Below are 25,421 nucleotides of genomic sequence, written 5' to 3'. Positions count from 1 at the left end.
CCGCAGTTAAAAAGCCGCCAAGCCTGGAGAGCGACGAAGGAATTGACAGCTAGCTGATGGCGCTCCTCTTCCCCCCCCGACCCCCCCTTCGCGATGTGCCAGCCTGAGTGCAGACAGCCTCAATAAATCAAAGCAATCACACGGCGGCGCGTACAAAACTTGGCCGTAAATCCCCCCCGGGATCATAAATGTTCACATTGCGAGCGCAGCCGTCCGTCCTGGCTGCCTTTGTTTGCCCAACGTAATTGTGTTATTTCCGTCTTTGTTTTTTATTTAACGGGATCTGCGCGCAGTTCATACATATCATTGATCTCTGCGATCGTTTAAAGAGCTCTCTCGGCGCAGACTGAAAAGCTTAGCTTTGATGTCAACGTGATGTCTTCCTTTTGGACAATCCGGAAAACAAAACGCGACCAAGCGTTCCGTACCGTCGGCGGGCGCAGGAAAATCTTCACATCAGCAAAACATCCCATCATGTAAACCTTCAACACGCACATTTGGAAAATGATCTTCGCCGCGGTCCATCGCAGACAACGTCGACAACTTCTAATGTTGCTCTCATCTCCAACGTGGATGCCAGAAGCTCATTGTTGTCTTAGCATGCCGAGCTAAGAAGAGTTAGCGTGCAGCGGCGCTCACGATTGGACGTGGAGCAGCTCGTCGTGGCAACGACTGGCTGAATTTATTTCACCCGAAAACGACGCAACGTGTTCACCGCGCCGACATCGGGCCTCGACTTGCCGATGGAGAGCGCCGGAACCTTTGAAGCTTCTCGCGTTCCACCAGCAGATGGAGGAATGCTCCCAGTCTGCCGCGGTCACCGGCGCCACCACCCACTGACAAACCCCCCCCTCCCCCCCCCCCCACCGGTCCCCGGATCCTCCTCCGATGAGAGGAGTTCCCGCGCGGTCCTTGACAGAGGGGCAACACATGTTGAGGCCGGAGAGAGCGGGCTGGGATGACTTTGGCTGCGGGGCTGCTTTTTCACCCCTCCCATCAAAGTCGCCGTCTGTGAGAGAAGAGAGAGACGCAATCGGCACGTGGATATTTTTTGGGCGAAGCGACGAGCGGCAATGGACGCCCGTCTGGCCGTGTGGTTTTACCTCCTGGCCCGCCTGCTGCTGGCGCCGGCCGTCGCCTCGGCGGACCCCTGCTACGACGAGCGGACGGCCGCCCCCGTCCGCTGCATGCCCAAGTTTGAAAACGTGGCCTTCAATCGCAGCGTGCTGGCGTCTAACCAGTGCGGCTCGGCGCCCGAGGAATTCTGCACGCAGATGGGCTCGGCGGCGCGCCGGTGCCACCTCTGCGACGCCTCGGTCCCGGGCTTGGCCCACGGCGCCGCCCTGCTGACCGACTTCCACAGGAACGACGAGCCCACCTGGTGGCAGAGCCAGTCCATGTACTTTGGCGTCCAGCACCCCAATTCCGTCAACCTCACGCTGCATCTGGGTAAGAGCTCTTTGCTCTTGTCTTGAAATGTCTTCCGTTTCAACGCCGTCGCTAACCAACAGGGCGGCGGTGGCGCGCACTCGGTCTCTCGACGCGTCGGGCACTTGCCTTCCGCTGGCCACTGAGCTCGGCGGAGCTTGACATTCGGGTGCCGGCGCCGCGGCTCGCCCGCTTTGCCACGGGCGCTTTGACATCCGCTTTTGTCGACAGCAGTGGGCGCCGCTGGGTAAAATGGCCGAAAATGCTTCTTCCGATGACGACGCGGCGAAAGTTTTGCAAAGTAGCGCGGCTCAACTTTGCAAAGGTCACTCTTTCAATTTGGAAAGCTGAAAACCGTCCGAATTTGTGCTCTCCATCAGCCATCTCCGGGAATAGAAAGCGAGCGCCGGCGTCGGTAATGCCACCTAATTGAATGCAGACGCCTCGCCGCCGTTCCCGCGATGGGATTTCACGGGGACAAAGCGGCTGAGCCGCCACGCTTTGGCTTTGGCCGCCGTTTTAGCGGGGGCGGCTCGGGCGCCCGCGTCTTTGCGCCTCGCTCGCCCCCCCCCCCGTTGCGCCGTCGTCGCTTAACGGCGCCTTCTGCGTCAAAAGACGTTGACGCGGCTTAAGGTCGGAGTGTGTGACATTTGCGGAGGAGCGTCTTGACGTGGCCCGACGGCGAGCGATGTCGAGCGATGTCGAGCGGTCTTTGCGTCAGCTTGCCGAGGCCCCAACGCGGGCCGCTTGCAATATTAATGCTTTTTGTGTCTGGGATCGAGGGACAAAGTGCACTCAGATCTTCATGTCAACTTGGTGACGGTTGACCAAAGTCAAAGCCTGCGAAGGTCTCGTCCGACGGCATTTTCGGTGCTTTTCATCGCCTCGCGCATTAGCTTTAGCGTCGGCAGGCGTGCGCTACTTCTCCAAATTGAGAGGAGCTGGACGAGGGGGGCTCGCTCGCCTCCCCGTTGCGTGAAATCACCCCCTCAAAAGTTTCACGTTGGAACGCCGCGTTACCCATCTGGATGTCGGCGGGGGGTCCGGACACATTTGTTGTCTTTTGCTCGGCCAATCTAAACAGGCGCTCGCCCCAGAATGACAAAGATGGCGGCGGGAGTCTGGAGGCAAACAAAATAAGGAGGGGGGGGGGGGGCGCTTAGAAGGAAAAAATGCTGCTGAAGAATCGGGGTCAGCCCCTCCCCCCTCCACCCAAAAAACAAAACACGAGCGTCCTTGAAGTCCGCAGCTGGTTCTCATCGGGCGCAGTCGACCAACAGCAACATCCTGACTCGCGTAGAAACAACAAGCAAATGTTTCAAGAAGACGGCTGGAAATATTTCGTCTCCCAGAGTTTAGTCTGGACTAGAGGTCAAAACCTTCCCAGACTGCCCTTTCATAGCGGCCGGATAAATGGAGAGACTTTCCGACGAGCCTAAGAAGCCCGGTCCATTATCTTTCAGGGATGAGACTCTGGCTCAGGTCCGATATGTAGCGGAGGTCTCGGGATGAACTTCAAACGCTTGGCAGGGCATCCGGAGATCCTTCCTTCAAGTCAAACAAATGGCTCGGCACACACGAGGGCGCCTCGCGGATCAAAATCTTCCCCGCGTGCTAAAATACAGAAAGACGTGGCTCCGGGTTTTGCAGGGTTTGGGTCCATTTGGAATACGAGGCGAGGCGAGCCGGAAGCAAATGTGAATCTCCACCTGGGGAGAAAAATGAAACGCTTTGCAGTCTCTGGGGTCAATGGGTCTTTCTTTTCGGCGCCAGCTGCAATTTCCCATCACTTCCCTTGCCCTTGCCATCGATCGTCTCGGCGTGTTGCCATCCTCGCGACTGTAGCTACAGCAACAGCGGAATCAATTTGCCCCCCCAGAATGTGGGCCCTCGCCACCTGTCCAAAACAATTCACTAATCATTTCACGTCAAATGCACGAAATTACACAAATATCCTTTGCGGATGCAAGTTTGCCTTTCATCCCCGCTGGCTGTGGGGATGGGGGGGGGGGGCGGGGGGGCACGCATCCAGCGTCGTCTTGCGCCTCCGTGATGAGTTGTGCCGGCAGGGCTGCAGTCACCTCATGCGGAGAGTAAATGAAAGTTTAACGATCTTTTGGCTCGCAGAGGAAAGAAGCCATTAGGGACGGCTGCGAAAACAAGAAGCCCGCGCGCTACCTGGGAGGGGGAGGGCGCCCCCCCGCGGGTGTGCGGGGAGATGTCGTGTCTAATGACGTCGGACAAATTTGCCTTTTGTTTCGAGAGCCCGCAAGCGGATGGCTTCTGAAATCGGCAATAGCCCCTTTCATGATGACCGTAAAAGTTAGATGTGGGGGGGGGTCACGAACCCCTCTGTGGCTCCAGCTGACCCCAAGTTGTCCGTCCGTTGCCCAGGGAAGGCCTTCGAGATAAGCTACGTGCGCCTGAAATTCTACGGCAGCCGCCCGGAGAGCTTCGCCATCTACAGGCGCGGCGAGGCGGCCGGCCCCTGGCTGGCCTATCAGTTCTACAGCGCCTCCTGCGGGCAGACCTACGGCAAGGCCGCCCACGCCTTCTTGCGCCTGGGGGATGACGAGAGGACGGCGCTGTGCACCGACGAGTTCAGCGACATCGCGCCGCTCACCGGGGGGGACGTGGCCTTCTCCACCCTGGAGGGACGGCCCGGCGCCTACAACTTTGACCGCAGTCTCGTCTTACAGGTGGGTCCTCGCCCTTTCGCGGCTTTGGCCCCGCCCATATTTTGTTGGGGGGTTTTGGAGAATGACTTACAGTATGTCGCTGGTTGTTTGGCCGGGTCCCTCATTTAGTCCTCAGCCCAACACGGCCGCGGCGCCTCAGCAGTGACTCGCATGCTCGCTTTACGTGAACAAAATTTACTTTCTTGTAACTTTCACGGCTGATGTGTAGGCGGGTGCTCCGGAGAGCCAACTATTCGTGTGCTCGCAATTAAAGAGTCCATTTTCCACACGCTGTCCCCCGATAAATACCCCTTCAATGTGTCGTCGCGGATGGGTGTTGGTTGTCGTGACCAAAAAAAAAAAAAAAAAAGAGCAGCCCCCATTCAATGCCGGTACAAAGTGAGCCGTCAACCGAAATGCGGAAGAGCGCGTTCTTCTCTGGCGCTGACAGCACTTGTTCCCGCTTGAGCTACCGCTAGGAGAAAATGATGCAAAATAAAGTGCTTATGAAAAGGGGGGGGGGAGGATTCCCGCAAGACCACCGCTGCATTTTAAAGATGGATTCATTCATTTCATGAGACTATTTGTCGGTGCTGCTTTCACTGAGTCCCGTGTAATTTTTAATTTTTTATTTTCATTTTGAATTTGGCACAGATCCCTTCTGGTAGACCCGCTTGATGGCAAGCACTCTGCAGAACTTCCGCTAACAACCCGGGTTAAACTTGACTCTTTTCTGACCTGCAAAAATCACTTCAACGATGTCAGCGTGACCCCAAAAAAATAAAAGCCTCAATATTTGCAATCGGCAAAGAGCAAATAGGTAAGACCTTTGAGCTAAGAAGCGCGGATGTTTTCCCCATGCCGTCATTTCCAGAGGAACAAGCGGAACAAATGTAGCCTGCGGAAAGAGAGAAGCGGGCCACTGGTCATTTGGGGCGACTGCGCTTGGCATTTGCCGCCAGGGTCCCTCCGTTCCGCTTTATGGCTCGTTAAATTAGAACGGCGGCGCGCCGGGGTGACGCAATTGGTGAAAGGCGCTTTTCGCTTCATCCAGCGCGCTTAGCGGCAGCGACCAGGTTAGCGGTGCTTCTTTCTTTTTCCCCCACCGAAAATTTCCCCGCTACTTGAAAGCGGTCTTAGGCATGGCTACAACGTTTGATGCTTCCTCCGCTCCAGCTGAGCCAACGAGCGCTCCCAATTCCGATGGCCGCCGCTGAAATGGTGACGTTCATCCTGCCGAACGATCACGCGCGTCTTTAGCATTTCAAAATGCATCGGCCGCGCAAAAATGAAAACAAAAACAAAACCCTACAAAACAAAGGCAAACGCGTCCGTTCCTCCGGTAGGCGCGGGGGCAGGAGTTGTGGTCACGCTCGGGGGCACCGTTCTAATTGTGTAAGAAAAGCAAGCGGAGCCGCCCAAGAAGGCCCCACTTTGTTGCTGGAGGTTCATTAGCATGGCAGTCAGCACCCAGACTTTTCATTTGTGCAAATCACAGCAAAAGCTTAATTAACTTTCACATTCCGGTGCGGGGGAGGCATCGGCATCGGCGTCGGCTGCAACTCGGCCAGCGGTGGCGCACTCCCGATTCAATTTGCGGCCGCCGAGATTCTGAGGCCATCGCCAGCGTTGCTTTAACCTCGGGGACGAGATGTCGTGCGGTGTGCGCCTCGTTCCGCCTTGCGCGCGCGCACTCGGGGCGGTGCCCTCCATTGCCAAAGCTAATGACTTTTTAATTTGGTCGCTTCTCTTCCCCCGTCGCGGGGGCGTCTTTCGGCAGATTGTCATTCGGCGCCTGTTGGCCGCTTTTCCGAGGGCGAGGTCGAAAGCGGGCAACTCCGAATATCGATAGCAACTTTGGCTAGGGGGTGATATTGATCGTTACGTCACGTTGTGTTCCATCAATTATGTGGAGATTTTTCTTTCAAGTGGAGGTCCTTGTTGGTTATTGAAAAATTGTCTTTTTTTCTCCCACATTTGACTTTTCTATTTCCCGCGTTCCAATAAATTCCAGCAGAGTCCCGAAAAAAAAAGTGCATGATGAATAAAAAAGGAGTTTCCTTCAAACACGTGTGCGAATTCCACCCTGGCTTTGAACAAATTACTCAACTACAAGGGGGGGTGGGGGGGGAAATGCTTCAAAGTGGTGAAATGGGATTTGTTCCAAGGTGACTTCATTGCAACATCTAATAAGTGTAAATAGGCCGTGCGGCGTATGCAGGCGCACATTCCCCGAGTATGCCTTTTTCTCCCCCGATTGTGATTTGTTTTGACCTTTCTGCAGACTCTTCGCTGTGCGGGCGCACGCACGCCCGCGTGCGCGCGTGCGTCTTTTACGGCGGACGAGTGAAGTGCGTGTGAAGTGTCTGCGTATCGGAAAGTCTCGGGAAGCCGAAGGCACAAGTGGCGGCGCCGCCGAGGGATTAAAATGCTAATAAAAGAGGCAGGATGCATTTTCAGGTTTTTAAGCCTGCTGAAATATGCACGAGTCCCCGCTGAGGCCGCACGCAGGGGGCGCCGCACGCACAACGCCACCGACAGTTTCTGACAGTTTTTTTTTTTGCCGTGGATAAATGTCATTTGAACCTTTGGACACCGGTTGTCCATCTATCCGTCTGGTGTCGGTTCTTTCCGGTTAAAGCGGACCGCCGCGCCGATTGCTCGGGGTCGGACGGTTGCGCGTCTGTGGTGTCGCTTTTTGGCTTATGGGCCTTTTCGGTATTTTGTGTTTGCTTCTGTGTTTTCAGGAGTTTCGTGGTGGTGTTGATTTAGTCTTTCCGGTGTTTTTGTGCATGCGTTTGGTTCAGGACACCCTGCCTCTTGCGCCTCCCTGTTTTTTGGTCCTCCGCCATCACGCGCGTTTTCGTGATTCCCGACAGCCCCTTTTTCTTTCGAATCCAATCCCGCATTGACGGCGCACAGCCAACTATTTATCCGCCGTGATAGATTGTTTGTCTCTGGCCATTTCAGCGGAAGTTGTCTGCGTTGCGAGCTCTTGAAAAAGACATGCGCGGACACTTCTGTAGAAGAAAATGAACTCCATCATCCAAAGGACGCCTGCTTTGCGCCAGGATGAAGCTCGTTTTCCAAAAACGAAGGCGCCAAATGTCAAAGTTTGTCAAACAGTCAGTCGGTCATTCGGTTAGCTTGAATCTTGGTGCGTTTGTATTTGGTTCCTTCGTTCTTCGGCCGAGGTGGTTCGTTTAGCTTTTGGTTTGTTAGCGTGAGTTCCCGCCTGAGCTAGCGTTGATTTAGGATTAGCTGTGTAGGGTTCATATTGAGGGTTGATTAGGATTTGGGTCGCAGTTAGATGGGCTCAAGCTTCTTTGTTTGTTTCTTTGTTTGTTTGTTTAGCTTCCCAGTTAGCGTTCCGGTAGCCACTCCGAAGAGCCAAGGCAGCGCCGACTCTCTGTTCCTGCCGCTAACGACGCGGGCTAAACTTAGCTCTTTTTCGACTTACAAAGCACTCGGAAACGCTAACGATGTAAACGGGGGTTGACTGTCATGCTCGGCTGACGCTTGCCATCGGAGAGATTCTTTGAAAAGGCCGTTAAAAGGCGTGCTAGCGCTGGCTCGGCTACACGAGAGCTTGTTTAAAGGTCAGGAAGTGGAGATCCGAGGTGACGACCGGCTCATTAGCATCCGCTTCGGATGCCACCAGGTGCCTTTGGGGTAACGACGGTACGCGCCGGTTGATTCTCTAACCTGCCTTAATTGGTTCGCGACAACAAAGGCGCGACAACGCGGCTTTCGCTGCCACTTTTCAAAGTCACAAACCAGCCGGGAATCAAACTTTTTCTCTGGGGCGAGCCTCTTCAATTTGCCCGCTCTCTCTTTTGCTGTTCCGAGCCACTGCGGCATCAAGCGCTCTCCTTTCTTTTACCTCGCCTCACTTGCATCTCCCGCTTCCTCTTGTTGACGCTTCCCCGCGTTTGTTATCCCGCCGGCGCTTTCTTCTCGCTCCATCCCGTCTTTACCGCGGCGGCCGACTCAAAGGGAGGCGCTCCACGTCAGATCCGAGAAGGGGAGCTTAGCGCGGCCGCCGCGACACCCCGCGACGTCTTTTTGGTCGACGTAATCCGCCTCGGGCCTCTTTTTGACATTCACCAGAGTTCTGTTGCGTTGGGCGTTTTCATCGCCGGGAATGAAACCATCTCGCCGAGCGGTCGGACGAGTAAATCGTCCAAACGGCTCGGGCACGCTGCCGACGCTTTGGGGAAAATTGGCACGCGGTCGGGGCGACGTGGCTCGCTGATGGAGCGGCGGTCTCCCACCCCGGAGGTTGCCGGCTCCATCCCCGGTCCGAGTGTCCGCCGAAGCCCCGGCGGCTCCCGATGCTGCGTCATCAGTCGCTCGTAAAGCGCTTTGAGAACCCCGAGGTCGAAAAGCAGCAGGCGGGTGACGGGCCACGTACCGTTTTGCTCTTCTTTCTCTTTGAAAGATACTTTGTCGGGAAAGAGGAGTCGGGCCTGGGCCGGATTGTTTCATTGTATCGGCTTTGGCGTTCTGAGGAGGTCTGTGGACCCCATCGTGTTGACGCATCCGTTTTGTTCCTCCCCCCCACCCCCCCGCTGGCGTTTGTGTTTTGCAGGAATGGGTGACGGCGACCGACCTGCTGGTCTCTCTGGACAGGCTCAACACCTTCGGCGACGAGGTCTTCAAGGACGCCAAAGTCCTGCGCTCGTACTTCTACGCCATCTCGGATTTCTCCGTGGGGGGCAGGTAACTGGAGGGGGTCCAGCCCGCGGCTCTTCGGTTTCCTGGAGTCGCGCTTTGGTCTACAGCAACGGGCATAAAAGGCGTCGGGAGAGAGGGCTCGTCGTGTCCTTTGCTGAGCCAATGAATGAGCAGCTACGCGAGCACGAGTCTTTGCTCATTCTGTTCGCTTTGTCAGGCATTTCTGACTCGGTTTGCTCGTTTCTGTCGTCAGTCGGTTGGCAAAGTATTGTTTGCCGGCGGATTAGTTCATGAACGTCAACCGTCAAGATCCCAATTGGCGTGACTTGAAACCGCGGTCGTTTGCCACCCGCCGAGGAAAGAGCAGCAGACGGCAGCGTGCCCGGCGCAGGTAGCGCCGTCAAGCATTTGCGAGCGAGCCTTCAGCCCCAGTCTGAAATGGATCTGGCACCTGTCACGCCTGCTCAGGCTCAGCGGGCGCAGGCGTGACGGATCGCCCGGCAACCTCTCGACACCGGAGGGAGGAGACCCGCGTGACAACGTGTTAGTCAGGCCACGCGTGCCGCTTCCGGGCCGGCCGACGTGACATTTCCATCAAAATTGCGCGGCTTGCAGGGACTTTGCCAGAATGACAAGTTGACGTTCGCCGCGTGTCGCCGGCACTCGGAATTTCATTCCTTCGCACGCGGTCGAGCGACGGCGCCAATAAGGGGGAAGCCCCGGGTCAACTTTGGCGTCGCCATATGACGGTCGTTGACGAGACCGGTCGCGGTCGCTTGACAGCACCTGCTGACGCTCCCGCGGGCGAAGCGGTGGACAACTCCGCGGACGATTCTGCTGACACCTCGGCGCATGCCAAACGGCCGGCGCAATCGGATGTTGACGCTTGTTTGTTGGAGCTTTTCTGGGTCAGGTTGTTGTCTACTCGGCTGTTTGGCTTCGTCTCGTTAGCAATAGTCTAAATCACTGCAGTTCAGCCACGTACGGTATTTCTTCATGTTTGTCTGTGAGCCGCCGGCCAATTATCTGCTAACTTACTGCAGTAAGTAACTTCACAGTAAGTCGTGACTGCAGCCCCGAATTGCTGGCTTCGATCTGAATTTTTCGGGACGATCGGTTCAAGGTGACGACCGCAGCGCCGTGTTCCCAGATGCAAGTGCAACGGCCACGCCAGCGAGTGCGTGTGGGCGGCGAGCGGTCAAGATGGCGGGCGCGAGCGCCTGATCTGCGCCTGCCGGCATCACACGGCCGGAGACGACTGCCAGAGATGTCGGCCCTTCTACCAGGAGAGACCCTGGGCCAGGGCCACCGGGGAGTCGGCCAACGAATGTCTGCGTAAGTTGGCTGTGCTATCAAACGCGCACCACAAACGCGTGAAAAGTCCAAAAATTCAACGTTTTTTTTTATTCCTCTCGTAAATTCCTTGGCGAAGCTCCCAAATGTTAGTTTTAATGACATAGTTCGCTAGCTGGCTAGCTAGCTCGAAATGCTTCGCAAAACTACCGAAGCCAACGCCATGGCAAATGTGAGTGAGTGAGTTAGCTGACTAGCTAACTAGCTAACTCGCTAGTTAGTTAGCTTTAGAAAAAGAACAAGACCGATTCCGGCTCAACGTTACTTAGCTAAAAATGTGACTTAGTCACAAGAGTTTTGTCCGTTATTTGTGTGAGTCACATTTTGTCCAAAGTTGGTCATGATTTGGAAATATCACTCCTAAAACCGCGTCGCGTGTGACCGGCTTAAAGGATGTCACGAATTAAAAAGTAAATAACTAAAGGCCGCTGTGGCACATTCTATAAATATGCGGGGATTCTGGAACACACTGTACCTTTCAAGCAGCATCTGGGGCTTTTTTTTTTTTTTTGTGTTGACGCGCACATTTGATGCGGCGTCGCGCATCTGTTTGCCAGAAGCATCGGCGGTGCGTGTGAATTGGAGTATTTATCAGTCTTGGCTCATCACGCTTTGACGGAAGGCTGTCAGGGAGGACTCGGAATTGGCTCGCTTTGGGGTTCAGGAAAAAAAAAAAAAACATCAAGTCGACAAGTCCCCCCCCAGCCCCCCACCCCCTCTCCCATTCCAAGTCGATTTTGCACCGGGCTTGTTTTTAATTACTCTTCCCCTTAATTCCAAGCAGCAAGCGCTTTAAATAAAACGGCGACTTAATCGGTTCCTTCTAATACTAAATACATCAATGAATCATGGAATGTGAAGTCTGTGGGGTCCGTCTTCGGTCCACAAGTCTTTGTAATTGTGCATTAGCCACCATAATGGGCTTCCGCGTCGTCGGAGGACTGTGTTTATTTTCTGCTAATTTTCATCAACAGAATAATAAACTGCAGAATGATATCTTTTCATTCCGCAACATAAATTTGAGCTGGAGGAACTCCTAATGAATGGGGGGGGGGGGGGCGACCCGCTAATAAACACGTCGTCCCACCCGCACTGGAGTGAATACCTTGTTTGGCATACGTCTGCGCATACCAAGGGAGCGCTAAAAAACAAAAACGGTCATCTCTCAAACCCAGAGGAGCCATCCGGAGGCGAGGCGAGGCGAGGTGAGGCGAGGCGAGGCCTTGCTCCTGCAGGGTCGCGTTATGCAAATGAAAGAGTGCCGAGAAGCAGCGGACGGGACTCTGATGTGCTGGGCCAAGAGCCTCCGAGGAGACGTTAGCGCGCGGCGCCGACGTTCACGTGGACGCTGCTTGCTTTTTAGTGGCCATCTCAAAACTCACTTTGGCATTTTGACTCGGCGTGACTTTGATTTGTTCCTGGTTTTGCTGTTCGAAAAGCCCAACGGAGGCAACCCTCATTTGAAGCTTCAACTCGTAACCCGCGCTTTGCAACCTTACTTTGTAACCCATGTCTGAACCCCCCCCCCCCCGCACCCCTCAAACGGCCTCACCGATCAGTCCAAAAGTGTTGGTTGGGAGACCCCAACTTGACAGCAGCCGCCAACATTTTCCTTTCATAGTCGGCCTATTAAGGTCGAGCGGTGGTGGTTCGCGGAGCATCTGGCTAACGCTGGCACAACAGAGAGAGCCGTAGTCATCATAAAAGGGGCAATTTCACATCAATCCCCCCGCCCCCCACCTCGGGTTGGCTGGGCGAAAACTAGAGAGGGATTTGCAGCCTTATCAGATGACTAATATGCTCTGGTATCAACACAAATGACAAATTCTGCTATCTCCAAGCCCCGCCAGCCGAGCGGCTCCTCATTAGGCCCGCGTGAAATGAGATTAGCGGCCGGCTCGGAAACGACGCCGAGAGCCCCTCCGCCGGCTGACGAGACGTCTTTCTGCCGCCTCCTTCCAGGGTGCAACTGCAGCGGCCGCTCCGACCGCTGCGCCTTTGACCCGGAGCAGTACCGCAGCACGGGCAGCGGGGGGCGCTGTCTGGGCTGTCGGGACAATACGGACGGCGCCCACTGCGAGCGCTGCCGGGAGAACCATTACAGGGCCTCGCTCGACCGGCCCTGCCTGCCCTGCAACTGCGACGCCAACGGTGAGTTGAAGTTGACTGACGAGAGAGAAAGAAATCGCGAACAAGAGACATTCGTCTATTTCAAACCAACTGGCGAAGGTCCGCTAGCTTAATGCAAACGTCGCGCCACAGACGGGCAGGCTCGTGGATTTTGACTTTTGAAGCCGTCATTTGAAACGGCACCCAAGCCCGAAACCCTCCTTTGAACTCCGAAGCCCTGGTTTTGAAACCCCAGCCTGGAGTTCAAGGCCAACTCCCTAATTTGAGACTTTTTGGAAATTGGAACCCCGGTTTGAAACCCCGCCTGTTGTTTCGAAAGCTAACCCAAGCTCAAAAGCAGAATTGGAAAGCATAACACAAAGCATTGATAGCCTAAGAGTCCCCCGGAAGCCAAATTTGAAACCTGCCCTCACTCGAAACGCTAACCATTGGCTCCGAAAGCCGTATTTGAAAGCCTAACCCTAAAGCTGAAGTATTTCATTCGGCACCAAAGGGCAGGCTTTCTCCTCGCAATTCAGCAACGCAATTCCTCCGGGCCGCCAGCCGATTGTCCCGTCAATCGATCGTCTGCGATAACGGACTCCATCCGCCGTACAATCCGCCGCCGGCCGTAATCATTTCCGGCTCGTCCCGGCCGCCTCCTTCGCAAACACAAATCCAATAGCAGGTGTTCCGTTATTCCCGCAATCGATTAAGCAGGCATTGACCGCTTACGGCTCGCCATTTTCTCTCTCTTATGTCTTTCCGCCATACCTGCCCCCTCTCCCCCCTCCTCCCTCACACACACACACACACGCGCCGCCCCGGTCGTCCAGGCTCGGTGAGCCTGCAGTGCGACAGCGAGGGGCGATGCGCGTGCAGCGGCCGAGGCGTGACGGGGGACAAGTGTGACGCGTGTCGCCCGGGATTTCACTCGCTCGGCCCCGGCGGTTGCAGGTGAGCGGAGCAGCGACAAAAACCGACGGCGTTCCATTTGTCTTCATTCTTCCGAGGAGTATTTTCTTTCTTTTCTGATCAATCCCCTGATTCCGTTTCAGCAACAGCATATTGGTCCCAATGTGTTTGTAGCAAATTTGGGAGACTTGAGTCCAGACAGCCCCCCCACCCCCCCACCCCCTCACCCCCCATGAGTCGCGTGGGGATGACAATGTTTGTTTGTTGATAATTTCCAAACAAGCTGCATGTTTGCAGATTCTACATGAAGGGGAAGCGAGCGCTACACCCGACAGCATTAGCACCTGCAACACGTTTGCATAAGAGCATTAGTCAGGGGCTCACATTAGCATATTTTTAGAAGCAAATCCCGCCGCCGCCGCGGCGGCTGACTGTGCAACCCAAAATGTTTTCAGGCAGCTTCCCATCATTTTTTTTCTCCCCACCCCCCTCCCCAAACTGCCTCGCCCACCCGCTGTGCCGCAGTTGCTTACGCGCCGCAGAGTGCGTGCGCGTGCGGATGACCTCTGACCAAACCTGCTTGTTGCCATGGCGACCTCATCCATCAGCTAAAGTTCGGCGGAGAGATGGAGACGCCGGAGAAAAAAAAAATATGATCCTCCCTCGTCAAACTGCCCCTGCCCGTGAAACCAAGGGAAGCCATTTTGAATCCAATTCGGACTTCAAACTTTTTTGGGGTTGGTTTGTTTTTGTGCACCTGCCGATGATCGTCATGCCTACCAAATTGAATGTGGTGACATCAAACGGCCTTTAGGGGATTTTCAAAACATGAAATCAAATGAAAGGGATTACATTTGGCTTTTGTTTGCTATTCAATGTTTTTTTTGGGTGGGGGGGGGGGTATTTTCTCCAATCCTACACGGAACATGCACGTTTCACAGAGATAGGAGCACGCGCAAGCATCACACGTTGCCTTACCTGACGGCTATTTATTGGATTTCAGGAAACGACGACGCCCCGATCGCACGCGCGCGGAGCGGAGCGCTTTCCGTCACAGATGCTGAAAATTCAGGCGGCTGAGCGGCAGCGTGAATTATTCAGCCCGCTGGAGCAGAAACAAAGGGAGACGACTTTGCTGGGAGATAATTAAATTATTTGCAATAGCGCCTCTCATTAAAATTAGATTTGCTGTTCCAAACAAAAGCAATCAATCGCAAAAGGCTGCCGAGCACCCAGCGCCTACCTCTCCACACCCCCCCCCCCCCTTTTCTTCTTTTGGGGCGCCTCACTGACTGCTTTTTGTGGACTTGCTACCCACAGAGCGTGCGAGTGCACCCCCGACGGCAGCGTGGGCGACTGCTCGCCGCTGGACGGCGCCTGTCGCTGCAAGGCCAACGCCGAGGGGGGAGGCTGCGGCAGGTGAGGGGCGCCTTTGCGCTGGCTGATGTCGTTGCCTCTGACTCATGCATCGGCCGAGTGTGCAACAAACACACGAGGAATTTACTTTCTCATAAGCAAGACCACAATGACCAAAGGGGGGGGGGGGACGCAATATCATGGAAGGGGGGGGCGGGGTGGCTTGACAGACTCCAAGCATCCTTCTTCAATGGGAGAGTGGTTTGAACCCGAGGCCCCCCACCCCCTCAATTTCCCAAGAATTTTTTCTTGTTGTTGTTTTTTTTTAAGACCCAAATAGACGTTTTTCGACAATTAGGGACTATTGGAAGCTGACGTTTTGGATTACGGAGGGTTTCTGCCCTGATCCCGACTGGCCCGTTACATTTGCCTAGCTTGACTATTTATGTGCTTTTCTCGTCTTTTAAATGGTGTGTTGCTTTCTGCCGCGATATTTTTTTTACTTGTCTGTATGTTTAAAACACAAAAAATCAAGCAAGAAAACTCCTCCACACCGCATGGAAATGGCCACCTTTTGCCTACTGGAGAGGACCGCAGCCTGTGGCCAGAATGCTCTTGAATGGGCCACTTGGCGCCTCCAAGCTTCTACTATCAAGAGACATAAAAAAATCACTTGAAAATCCGTGACAGAGCGAAGAGCGCGAACAGTGGACGGCGCAAATGGACTTGACCTCAGATGGCCGGCTTAGTTGGCCTTCGCACACGGACGGCTCCGCTCGACTCCCCGTAGGTTGCGGCGCCTCTGCAGCTGCGTTCCATTTCAACACAAAACGCACCAACGCGGCCTCGGTCAAAAGAAAAAAAAAAACACTCAAAGATGTCGGCGAAGACGTTTTTTTGGGGGGGGAGTTGACTGTGTGCGTGCGCGCAGGTGCAAGCCGGGCTTCTTCAACCTGCAAGGCAGCAACCCGGCGGGCTGCCAGCCGTGTTTCTGCTTCGGTCACTCGCTGGCGTGCTCCTCGTCCGCCGGCTTTGTGGCCGTCAACGTCACTTCGGATTTCATGGAAGGTAAACGTATGCGCTGGGCCATTGGCTTTTGCTACGTTTGGCCAAAGGCACGTCGCACGCCTGCTTTTTTTGGTTCAAAGGGTAAAAAAAGAATACACTTGTACGCACTTGTGCATCTTTTCATCTTGTTGAGTCCCTTTCTGGCCAAAAACCGGGCGCCGCCGTCCGCTTTCTTCTCGCCTCCAGATCAGGACGGCTGGCTGGGCGAGTTCTCCGGCGGTCGGCTCGACGCCCTCCTGTGGAAGGAGGGCGAAATCCATTTGCTGCCTCTCTCCGAGGAGGACCCCGGCTTCTTCAGAGCCCCGGGTGAGCGCCGCCGGAAAACCGCCGGAATGCGATTATCTTATTTTTAGAGAGCAAGCGGCCCCGCCGTCGTCAAGACGGGATTGACGCGGGCTTTAGCCGCCGTCTGGAATACGCCGGCCTCGTATCTGTTGTCCCGAAGATTAATTGTGGCATTTGGCGGCGGGTCCGACCGCGGATATTCCTTTATCGCGACCATTAGAAGATAAGGGAATAAGCCGGCCCCGGCCGCAGGATTTTTCCCGGCCGGTTCCTATCGGCCGCCCCGGCGGCGAAGGCCTGGCGGAATTGACCGCGTTGGAGAGGCTACAAAGTGGAAATTGGCTGCGCCGCCGAGCGCGTGAGGAGCTCCGGCGGGGCCCCGCCGTCCGCGGCCAGAAGCGAAACCCGCGCAAGCCCGTTAAACGACCCCTCCCGCAGGGTTTCCGCCTAAATCGCCGACGCCGCCGTCGGACGCCCTGATAGGCAGCGCTCGCCATCTTTGGAATTAAACTAATACGAAAAGACAAATGATGGGGAAAAAAAAATCTTCCGTCTGTAATTCGCTCCGTTATTTATTACATACTGTTTGCATACTTGTCAATGAATTGTCTGATTGGTCGGTGATAGATCAACATGGGCCTCCAAAAATCTCTCGTGGTCAGGCTCATATTTTTGGGGTGTAGGCTGGTCGGCATTAATGGTGTTACGTATGGCCATTTTTAGGTTGGGTCTTTGGGGGTTAGATTAGAGTGCGTCTTCTACTCCGTTGCAACAAAAAGTCGCTTTTCATTTTGTGTTGTTCATAACATGTTGTGGGATGGAAAGTCAAAATGCTGGCAAGGCAAAATGGCGAGTGGGTCTTGTCCCTTAGAGAAATTTCTGGGCGACCTGAGCCGCAGCTACCTGCAGCCGCTCTCCATCACCTTCACCTCCGAGTGGGCGCAACTGCTTCCCGAGCGCATCGGCGTGCTCCTGGACGGCTCCGGAATGGCACTCGCTAGCGAGCTCCTAGCCGACCCCGCGCAACACGCCGAGCCGGGCCTCTCGCCGCGCAAGACCTTTGTCCTCAGGTACGAAACGCCGCAACCAAAAATGAGAAAAAGAGGATGCACGGCTGTGCGTGTGCGTGCGGAATACCGCAGCGGCCGCAACACCCTCCCCGCGGAGCATCCGTGCGGGAAGGTGCGCGTCTTGTTCAAGGAGAGCTGCCGCATGACATGACTTTTTCATTTCTTTTTTTATTTTTTTTTCTTCTGCCGCATGTTCTCGGCCTCGTCCCGAATACGCCCGTGCTCGGAATGGGAATCGCTTCGCCACGGGCAAGAAGAAATTGGCTGGCGTTTGTAGCGGGCACCAAAAGGAGCGGCCCACGTGCGCTTACTCCGCAATGTTGCGCGCGTGCGCTTCAGTTGTCGGCGATCCCTTTTGATGGACGCACTTCAACAGAGCGAGCGCCGTCATGTCTTTGGTGTCATGAATCAGCTGCTCGCCTGCACGTTTGTCGCCGGGCACCCCCCCCAAATGTGAATGACCGCACAACATTCACGCACGCAAGGAGCTGCCGGTTAGCGTAGCTGATTGGTTGTGCGAGGCAGGCAGCGGAGCGAGCCCGTGAAGAAGAAGTTCTCTGCAGGTCTCATTAGACTCCTCACATCATCTTCGCTTCGCCTGCCCCCCCCCAACCCCCTATTTCTATTCGTTTGGAAATGTTCCAATTGATGTCCTCCGATTTTCTTTGCACCGCTTTCTTGCGACTTGATTGTCGAGCGTGCAGATCTGCCGTTGTCCTTTTGGCATCAGAACCGCCGCTCGACAATGTCAACCAGCGACCAATCGAAGGCGTCGCGCGCCCTGCGATTCAGAGCGCCACTTTCTTGACTGACAGTCCGGCAATTGCCGCGCGGCAAATCTGTTAACCGGTTAAGCGGCGGCGCGCCGCGGCCGGCTCAAAGATCGCGGCGCCATCGCGGCGGGGCCAACGGATTAAACGGAGGCGCGAGGATCGGAGCCGAGGTTCCGGGAGATAAGGCGGCCAGATGATTGGTTGGCGGGGGCGGGCGCGAGGCGCTGCCCTCTTCTCCTTGTCGTATGCCGCACTCCGCCGCGTCGAGAGCCCCGAAGACGTCAAAGTGGGCGCATTGGCATCCCCCCCGCCCGGTTCCGCGTCAGGCGTCCAACTTGTAATCATCCCCAAATGTGAAGATTAGCGGCGCGGCGCGGCTAAAGCGTGATCAAAGAGCCGCTCGGCATCTGCCGTTTAATCTGCGGCAAGCTAAGAGGATGCGTGTTGCGCTGTCGTCGCAGGCTGGATGAGAGGCGGATGACGCCCAAGCCGTCGGCCTCCGAGTTTCGCCGGCTCCTGCGCAACGTGACGGCGCTGCGCATCAGCAACGCCGGAGGACTCAACTGTAAGTGACCCGACATCCACTGCGGTGGCGCCTTGACATACGAACCCATCTTGTTGTATTTTGGGGCTTTGACCTGCAAGTAAAAATAAATCAATAAACGGAGGCTTGAGCTTCGCAATGGTGACGGCGAGAAGCAACTTTGGCTTCGAGCGGGCCGGCCGAATGCGAACGCGTGTTGGCAAGCGGCCGCAGGGGCTTCCTGAGCCGTGTTGCCACGCGATGACACTTTTAGGAACGGATGTTTCAAAACAAGTGTGGCGGCAGCCGCGTGAATAGCCCGCAGGCCCCGTCCCATTTTATTTGGATTGCTTCAAAAAAAAAAATTCTCGTGTTTTTCGAGAGCGCTTAAAAACAACCAGCGCTGCCGACAGAGCAAATATCATTCATATGACAATCAACAATCAACAATCAATGAACAAGACAAACGTAAAAGTAGAAAGCACAAGAACACACACGCTGAGTCAAAAGCCAAAGAACAGAAAGAAGTTTGGAGACGCGTTTGAAAGATGGGCGGCGAGGGGCCGCGCGGCGTTACAAAATGGACCCCCCACCGCACCCCCAAAGAAGTTTAACCCGGAAAAGGGCACTCCCACCCGTTGCTGGAGTGTAGGAAACAATGTACAGTATAGTTTTTTTTTTTTGTTTTTGTTGTTTTTTTTTCTGGGCCATTTCCTCCTGGAGCCGACGTTTCACTCACATGCTCATCAATAATTGGAATGCGGCAGAAAGGATTTGAGCAGAAAATGTTCAAAGCGGAGAACACGGCGGGCCATACGACACGTGCAACAAAAAAAAAAAAAGGAGGACGCTTATTCCCAAAAGTTGCTCTGTCGTTCTCAGAATGGTTCGGGCCGCTTCCGAGAGGAGAAAGGCCTCGACAAAAACAGCGCGTCAAACACCATCCAACACGAGCACAGCTCACTCCACGAAATCACCGCCCGCACGCACGCACACGCACCCCCCCCCCCTCGAAAGAGCAGCACAGTGTCCATAGAACTGAAGCAAAAATAATCATTTAAAAAACTAAAAACATTTGCCCATTAAAAGCGGCCAGACGTGAATGTCGAGAAACGAGGGGCGGCGACGTTTTTTTTTTTTCTCCTCCCCGTCCCGCACGTCCGAGGAGCGCCCCGTTGTTTCCCTGCCGTTTGCCGTTTCGCCGGAGACGTATGAAAACGATCGGCGGCGTAATGAGGGCGACGCCGGCGAAGAAGGCGGAGCGTGACCGCGTCTAACGAGCGGCCGTGCCGACGTTGCGTCCGTTTTAATGAACGGCGACTCGGCGGCATAATAAGACGGGCCCGGCCTGTCTTCCGGAATTTTAATAGCGCCAACTGAGAAGTGAGTCTAAAGTGTGAAATCCTTTTCAACACACAAATTCAAAGTTGTTAACTCATTCAGTAGCCGCCAATTCTAGAGCGTAAAGACGTTTTCAAAGAAAAGACGTTTTCAAACGTCTTTGGCAGTGAAGGAGTTCACGGACGCTCTTCATCAGTCGTGCATGCGGAATTCCATTCTTGGATTGGAATTGCGTTCAGCCCAGTCATTAAAATAACGACAGGCAGCTCTCTCGTTCTCTGCGCGTTGTTAGCGGGAGGGGGGGGGGGGGGGGGGGGTTTGGGGGGGTGAGTTCAAGAGAGCAGAAAGGTGGCAAAGGAGAGCAGCGGGAAGGAAGGAATTTAGATTTCCAGAAGCAAGTTTGAGAAGCAGATGATTGATTGAGCCACTGTACAACAATGATGGCTTCTCTCTCAGCTCCGATCAATTGAAGTTGTGCGAGGTGTACGACCCCTCCTTTGGCCTTCGGGGGGGCCGCTTCTCCGGCTCACCTCGGATTCCGAGATGGCACGGATGAATTTTCCATCGGCTTTTGTGTCGTCCGCAGACACATCGCAGCTGGCGGGCGTCCATCTGGTCTCTGCATCCCCCGACAGCGCCGCTGGTGGCGGCGGGACGGCGCCCCCTGCCCCCTGGGTGGAAAGCTGCACCTGTCCCACTGGCTTCGTGGGCCGCAACTGCGAGCGATGCGCGGCCGGATTCACCCGGGAGGTCCCGAACGGCGGCCCCTTTTCCACGTGTGTCCCGTGCGACTGCCATGGCCACGGAAGCTGCCACCCCGAGACCGGTAAGCGACGGACGCCATTTTAGACGCGCTTCCCATCATTTTGTCGTCGTCGTTGGAGGAATCCTTAATGCCTTCTTGACGTAAATAGGCTGCTCGGATCCGGAAAATCTTCCCCGCGATGAACTTTAAACCATCAATGTGACACTTTGTTCCCCCCCCCAACCCCGCCAACCGAATTCACTTTTTGGGCTTTTCTGATTCACTTGCCGCAGGCGATGTCCTGTAAAATAGTCAAGCGGCAGCTGTTGGGCGGGCGGCACAAACAACCCCCAGCTTCATTTATTTATTTTGACGTGCACAAGCGAGACCCCCACCTGGAGTGTCTTTCACGCAATGTCGCTCTCGCAAGTGGAGAATGCCGACAAAAAGAGAAGAGGCAAGCATCACCACCACCCCCCCCCCCCCCCCATCTTTTATCTTTCCTCAATCTCAACCCAGTTAGCAGACGCCGGCAGCTTCGCTTATGTTGTGTTTTACTCCAGGCCGGCCGGGATTGTAATACGGTGATTTGGATTCATTAATAACAGAGGGAGGGGGGGGGGCACAAAAGCGATTAAAAAACCCGTTTGGTGGCACCCCAATGGACTGAAACTTGAGGTTGTGCCGTTGCTATTGGTATGAGCATCGCCTGACTTTTTCTTGTCAAGTTGTTTGAACGGCAGCAGTTTGAAAGCACGCACGCGCCACCTATGGGACGCCGCCGGAACAGCGACCGCCGCCACATGGATTTAAATGCGGAAAGATTGTGTGAAGAAACAAGTCTTCAATTGATTTTGATCCGTGACAAAAGCCTCATTAAGTCGGCGGTGGTCTTCCAGCGCTGTTTTTCCTGAGCGCCTGATGAAACCGCTTCGCCGTCTCACCGGCGACCGCGTCTCATTTGCTTGCGCGTTCCGTACGGCTCTTCGTGTCGCGGGAGACTTTTTTTTTTTTTCCCCCCTCCCCGAAACACTGGCTGGCTTGTTCCTGCTCTTTTTCATCTTGTCGTTGCACCTGCTCCTCGCTTCGTCTTCATGGCGCGGCACTTCCTGAGCGCCGCTGCCTTTTTCTCAAGGGCCTGGCCTTTTCCTGGAATCATGGGCATTCCCACGTTGTCATTAGAATTTGCCGTTATCAAAGATCAGGCCTACTTGGTGGAGCTAAGGGCTGAGTAAATGCGCGTAGCAAAACGGCGCCGCCGAGCAAATGGCGGTCGTAAATAATAAGATGATCAAATGTTGAAACATGGTTTCCGCGGAGTTGACAGAAGGCTGATATTTGATCGTGGCTGCATGTTGTGTGAACAGGTTGATCTCCGCGGACCCAAAGTAAAGAGGACGTGGGGGGGGTGGGGGGGGGGGGAATCACGTTTTATAAAAGCTAGCAAAAAAATGAATCAAATAGCGGTGAAGCCAGGTTGGAGTGGTGTTGACGGAAAATCCTGTTGGGGAGGTTCCGATTTCTTTTTAGTTCCTTTTCAACTCCAGTTTTACTTTACGGACTCAAATCCTTCTCGATACCAAGTCGGGAATCCAGTTGAATTTGTCGTTTGACATCAGACAGGACAAGGAAGTCGATTTTTTTTTTTCCTTTTTCAACAACGCAGTTGTTGTGACAAAAGTTCAATCTTGACTTTCTCGACAATGGCGCGTGAAGCCAATGCGCTAACTATAGCCACGCGCTCCCACTTTGAAGATATTTGCATGCCGCTTGTAGCGCGCAAGCAAATGAGGAAACGCGTATGCAATCTGGAGCGCCGGGTGTCCCTTTAAGTCGCGCCGAACACCAATCCCGCGGCTTGTCCTTTAGGCTACGGAAAGTCGCTAGCTAAAATTAGCCGCGGCTCGTCGCCGGGCTTCAGTTTGGCCGCGCAAAGAACTGAAAATGTTGCCCAGGGGGTCGGTGAGGCATGACCCAACCTGTGGTTTCTCCGCCGCGGTGCGACGGCGGCACCTTGCGAAAGGTTAACATCGGTCCCAGAAATGTGCAACGTTGCACCGATCTCGCGCGGCCTCGTGGTTGAACTTTGAGCTCCGCCCAGAGGCTAACGACATTCGGGACATACTCCGTCCGAAGCGGACGACGCTTGACCGCTTTCCCGTCTTTGTCGGCTTCCTGCCCGCACCGTTCGCGCCGATGGCCTCGGAGGGACGGCATTTGAGAAGGGGGGGGGGACTCTTTTTGTTAGTAAACATTGAGTCACCGGCTAGCATGCTAATGAGGCCAGTGTTTGCTTCTGCATTCATGGATGCAATGAGACAAGTCTTCTTTTGAAGGCAGTTCTCTTCTTTTTCTCGCTGCTTTTGCTTAACTTAAAAAAAAAAAAGAGAGAAAAAAAAAAGTCGACTTGTGTTTCTCGGCGTCTTCGGCCAGACTGCAGCGCTCGTGACATTTAAGCCGTGCAAAGCGGCCGCTCCTTGTTCCCGCTCGGCAAGCCCCTACCGCGGCCCCCGAAAAGTTGGCCTCGCACAAATGTCAACGTGACAAACAAGTATGTGCTGAACTGCGGACTGTAAGAATGTTATTTATTTGTTTGTTTGGGCTTTTGTCCCGCTTGCGGGCCGCGCGCGCTTAGCAGAAGGCGGCGAATGATGGATGAGCGCAAAAGCTGCAAACAAATCAGAGCATCGGAAGGCGGGGGCAGAGTTATTGCGTCTTTACCTCCTTTTGCCAGTTGACTCTGAATCCCCGGATGTTTTGTCCTTCCCCGACCTTATTGGTTTTGTGCGATTTACGCTAAGTTATCAAGGTTCCGCCCACATATGCAATGAAAACTCAAATGGTAGCTTCACCCATCGGACTGTAGGATCCTCGGAGATGGTCAAAATGGCTGCTGCGAGCCAAAATGGCCGACCTCCCGTGCATGGCTTCTTGAGATTGTTTTGTGGGTGCCCCACCCCCCTTGAAAGACATGCCCACCACATTTGAGGGACATCACATGCCAAAATGGCTACACAACAAAATAATTCCTCGTCTTTGTAGGCGTGGCTTCTACTCATGATGGACACGGCCAACAGATATGATTTGACTCTTTTTTCGGGGGGGGGGGGGGAGTATCAGCCAGCCATCATCCTACAGCGTGTTTGCAGCTAAGTGAGCCGGCACGAAAGCCGAGGCGACCTCATTATGGTTCGGAGGCAGGAAATCCCGGCCAGTCTGAGCCCAGTCGAAAGCTTTCTGGAAAGCGGCGGCGAGGTTAGGACGGGTCGGCCGGTCCCGCAGGTCGATGCGCTCGCTCTGCCGGGATCTTCTTTAATGAGTCCGCAGGAGGGAGACGCTCCCGACGGTGCGGGCGGGAGGTGGAGCGGGGAATCGGCTTTTCAGAGCGGGTCCTCTTGCGAGACGTGCGGGAGGAGAAACAAACGAAGAGCTGCTACTGTAACTGGCCTCGTTTGTTTAGCTGAGCTTGCTAAGGTTTCTCGCTCCACAGACAATTTGACATGGCTAGCAAGCCCCGTTTACTTGACTCGTCCCATTAAAATGAGACAAAAACAGAGCTAGCTAGCCCATTTGGCTTCTCGGGCTAAGCGTGCTAATGCGACAGACGGCAACCCGACCTCCTAACGTGAGCGTTTTGGCAACGGGCCCGTCCAAATGTTGAAAACGGAAGCGCGTCGCTTGCCTCGTTCGCTTAGCTAGCTCCGTAGATGCTAACTCGGCTGCGTCATGTTCGCTTTGGGCCGACGCAAACGTTTGCTAGCCGCGCTAGCCCCGCAGATGGTTCTGTATGTGGATGTTAGAGGTTTCTTTCAGTCAAATCTGTTTCCGCTTCTCATCGAAGCCCTCCAAAAACGGGCTCAGAATGACAATGGCGGTGGCGCGAAGCCCTTCCCCCGCTCGGTCATCTTCACACACAGTAAAGTCGGCGCATTTCTGCCACCGTTAAATTCATCACGCCTCATCGGGGATCCACAGTGCACTCAGAGCGCCCGCCGGCGATGTCATGGCTTGGCCATTTATTTTGAAAACAATTCGGAACCCCCTTTGGGCAAAAAAAAAAAAAAAAAAAAGAAAGAAAATCTATGAAGCAGAGGCCGTGTCGCCATTGTGTCGTTTTAGGTTAAAATAACTGCTTCAAAGTCATCCGGGTGATAAAGTACCTCGTGGTTAAAAAAGGGAGTGTGCGGCCCGTGCTGTCACCGTGGCAACCTGATCACTTGGTCGGCATAATAACGAGAATAATAATAATGAAAGCCTCCACACCCCCACCCCTAAAAAAAAAAAGAAACATCGTTTCCCAGAAGAAGAACAAAAATGCTTGCTGTAATTACCGCTTTAATCGAATGAAAGTAAATCCCTCACAGCTCGACTTTTTTTTATTTGAGCGACTAAGGCGCATTATTGAACGGCTTTAATTGGAATGATTATTGCAGCAAATAAATTGCCGTTTTGGGCCGTCCTTTCCTCCTGCTGTGATTAGACCGGCGATGGAAAGCCCTTCTGAGGGACTGGAAGAATCTCTTGAAAAAAAAAAAATCTTCACTCTTCTTTCCCTGACGTGTTGCTCGACATAAATTTTTCATCCACATCCACACAGTCGACACTCCCCCCCCCCCCCACCCCATCATCATTTATGATCTACGAGAGGAAAATCTCACTTTTAATGGTGCATATGTGCTGTGACGGGGACACGCTTGGTGATCCAGCAGATGAATGCCTCCCGATCTCGCGGCGTCGTTGCCGCCATCCCGCGTCGAGACGTACGATGACATCCGAGCCGCTCGTGAATAAGGACGCCGCTTCGTACGGCAACACGGTGTCGGGCGCAATGAGATAACCGAGCCACCGGCCTGCGCGGCCTCCGTCATTTATCATCTTCGCCCGCGCTTGCGGCGCAATAAATCGCGGAGAGAGAAAAACAAAAACAAGAAGCAGAATTAATCCGGGATGGGCGCGCTAATCTCTAAGGCCGCTTCCTTGAGGGCATTAGCTGCCCTCCATCAGAGTCTCTTTCTGTATTTGCCACAAGCAATGACGGCCCGAGGAGTCCGCTTTGTCTTTCTGGTGGTGTGCCCTCCAGCCACGTTGAGATGTGGCGCC

The 25,421-nt window shown here is 54.4% G+C and overlaps 1 protein-coding gene across 1 annotated transcript in view; it reads left to right on the top strand.

Moving 5' to 3' along the window:
- The first annotated feature begins 658 nt into the window (after positions 1–658).
- Positions 659–25,421, top strand: part of lamc3 (laminin, gamma 3) — a 31,128-nt gene continuing 6,365 nt past the window's right edge. The window contains exons 1-12 of the mRNA XM_052050197.1: positions 659–1,449; positions 3,823–4,127; positions 8,698–8,828; positions 9,934–10,118; positions 12,099–12,287; positions 13,082–13,202; positions 14,481–14,579; positions 15,448–15,584; positions 15,771–15,890; positions 16,741–16,939; positions 18,174–18,277; positions 20,163–20,402. Coding sequence (XP_051906157.1) covers positions 1,074–1,449; positions 3,823–4,127; positions 8,698–8,828; positions 9,934–10,118; positions 12,099–12,287; positions 13,082–13,202; positions 14,481–14,579; positions 15,448–15,584; positions 15,771–15,890; positions 16,741–16,939; positions 18,174–18,277; positions 20,163–20,402 — 2,206 coding nt within the window. The 5' untranslated portion in view covers positions 659–1,073. The remainder of the gene's footprint in view (positions 1,450–3,822; positions 4,128–8,697; positions 8,829–9,933; positions 10,119–12,098; positions 12,288–13,081; positions 13,203–14,480; positions 14,580–15,447; positions 15,585–15,770; positions 15,891–16,740; positions 16,940–18,173; positions 18,278–20,162; positions 20,403–25,421) is intronic.

The sequence above is a fragment of the Hippocampus zosterae genome, chromosome 18 (genome assembly GCF_025434085.1).
Source record: "Hippocampus zosterae strain Florida chromosome 18, ASM2543408v3, whole genome shotgun sequence".
Taxonomy (NCBI): domain Eukaryota; kingdom Metazoa; phylum Chordata; class Actinopteri; order Syngnathiformes; family Syngnathidae; genus Hippocampus; species Hippocampus zosterae.
This window is presented reverse-complemented; position numbering and strand designations above follow the sequence as displayed.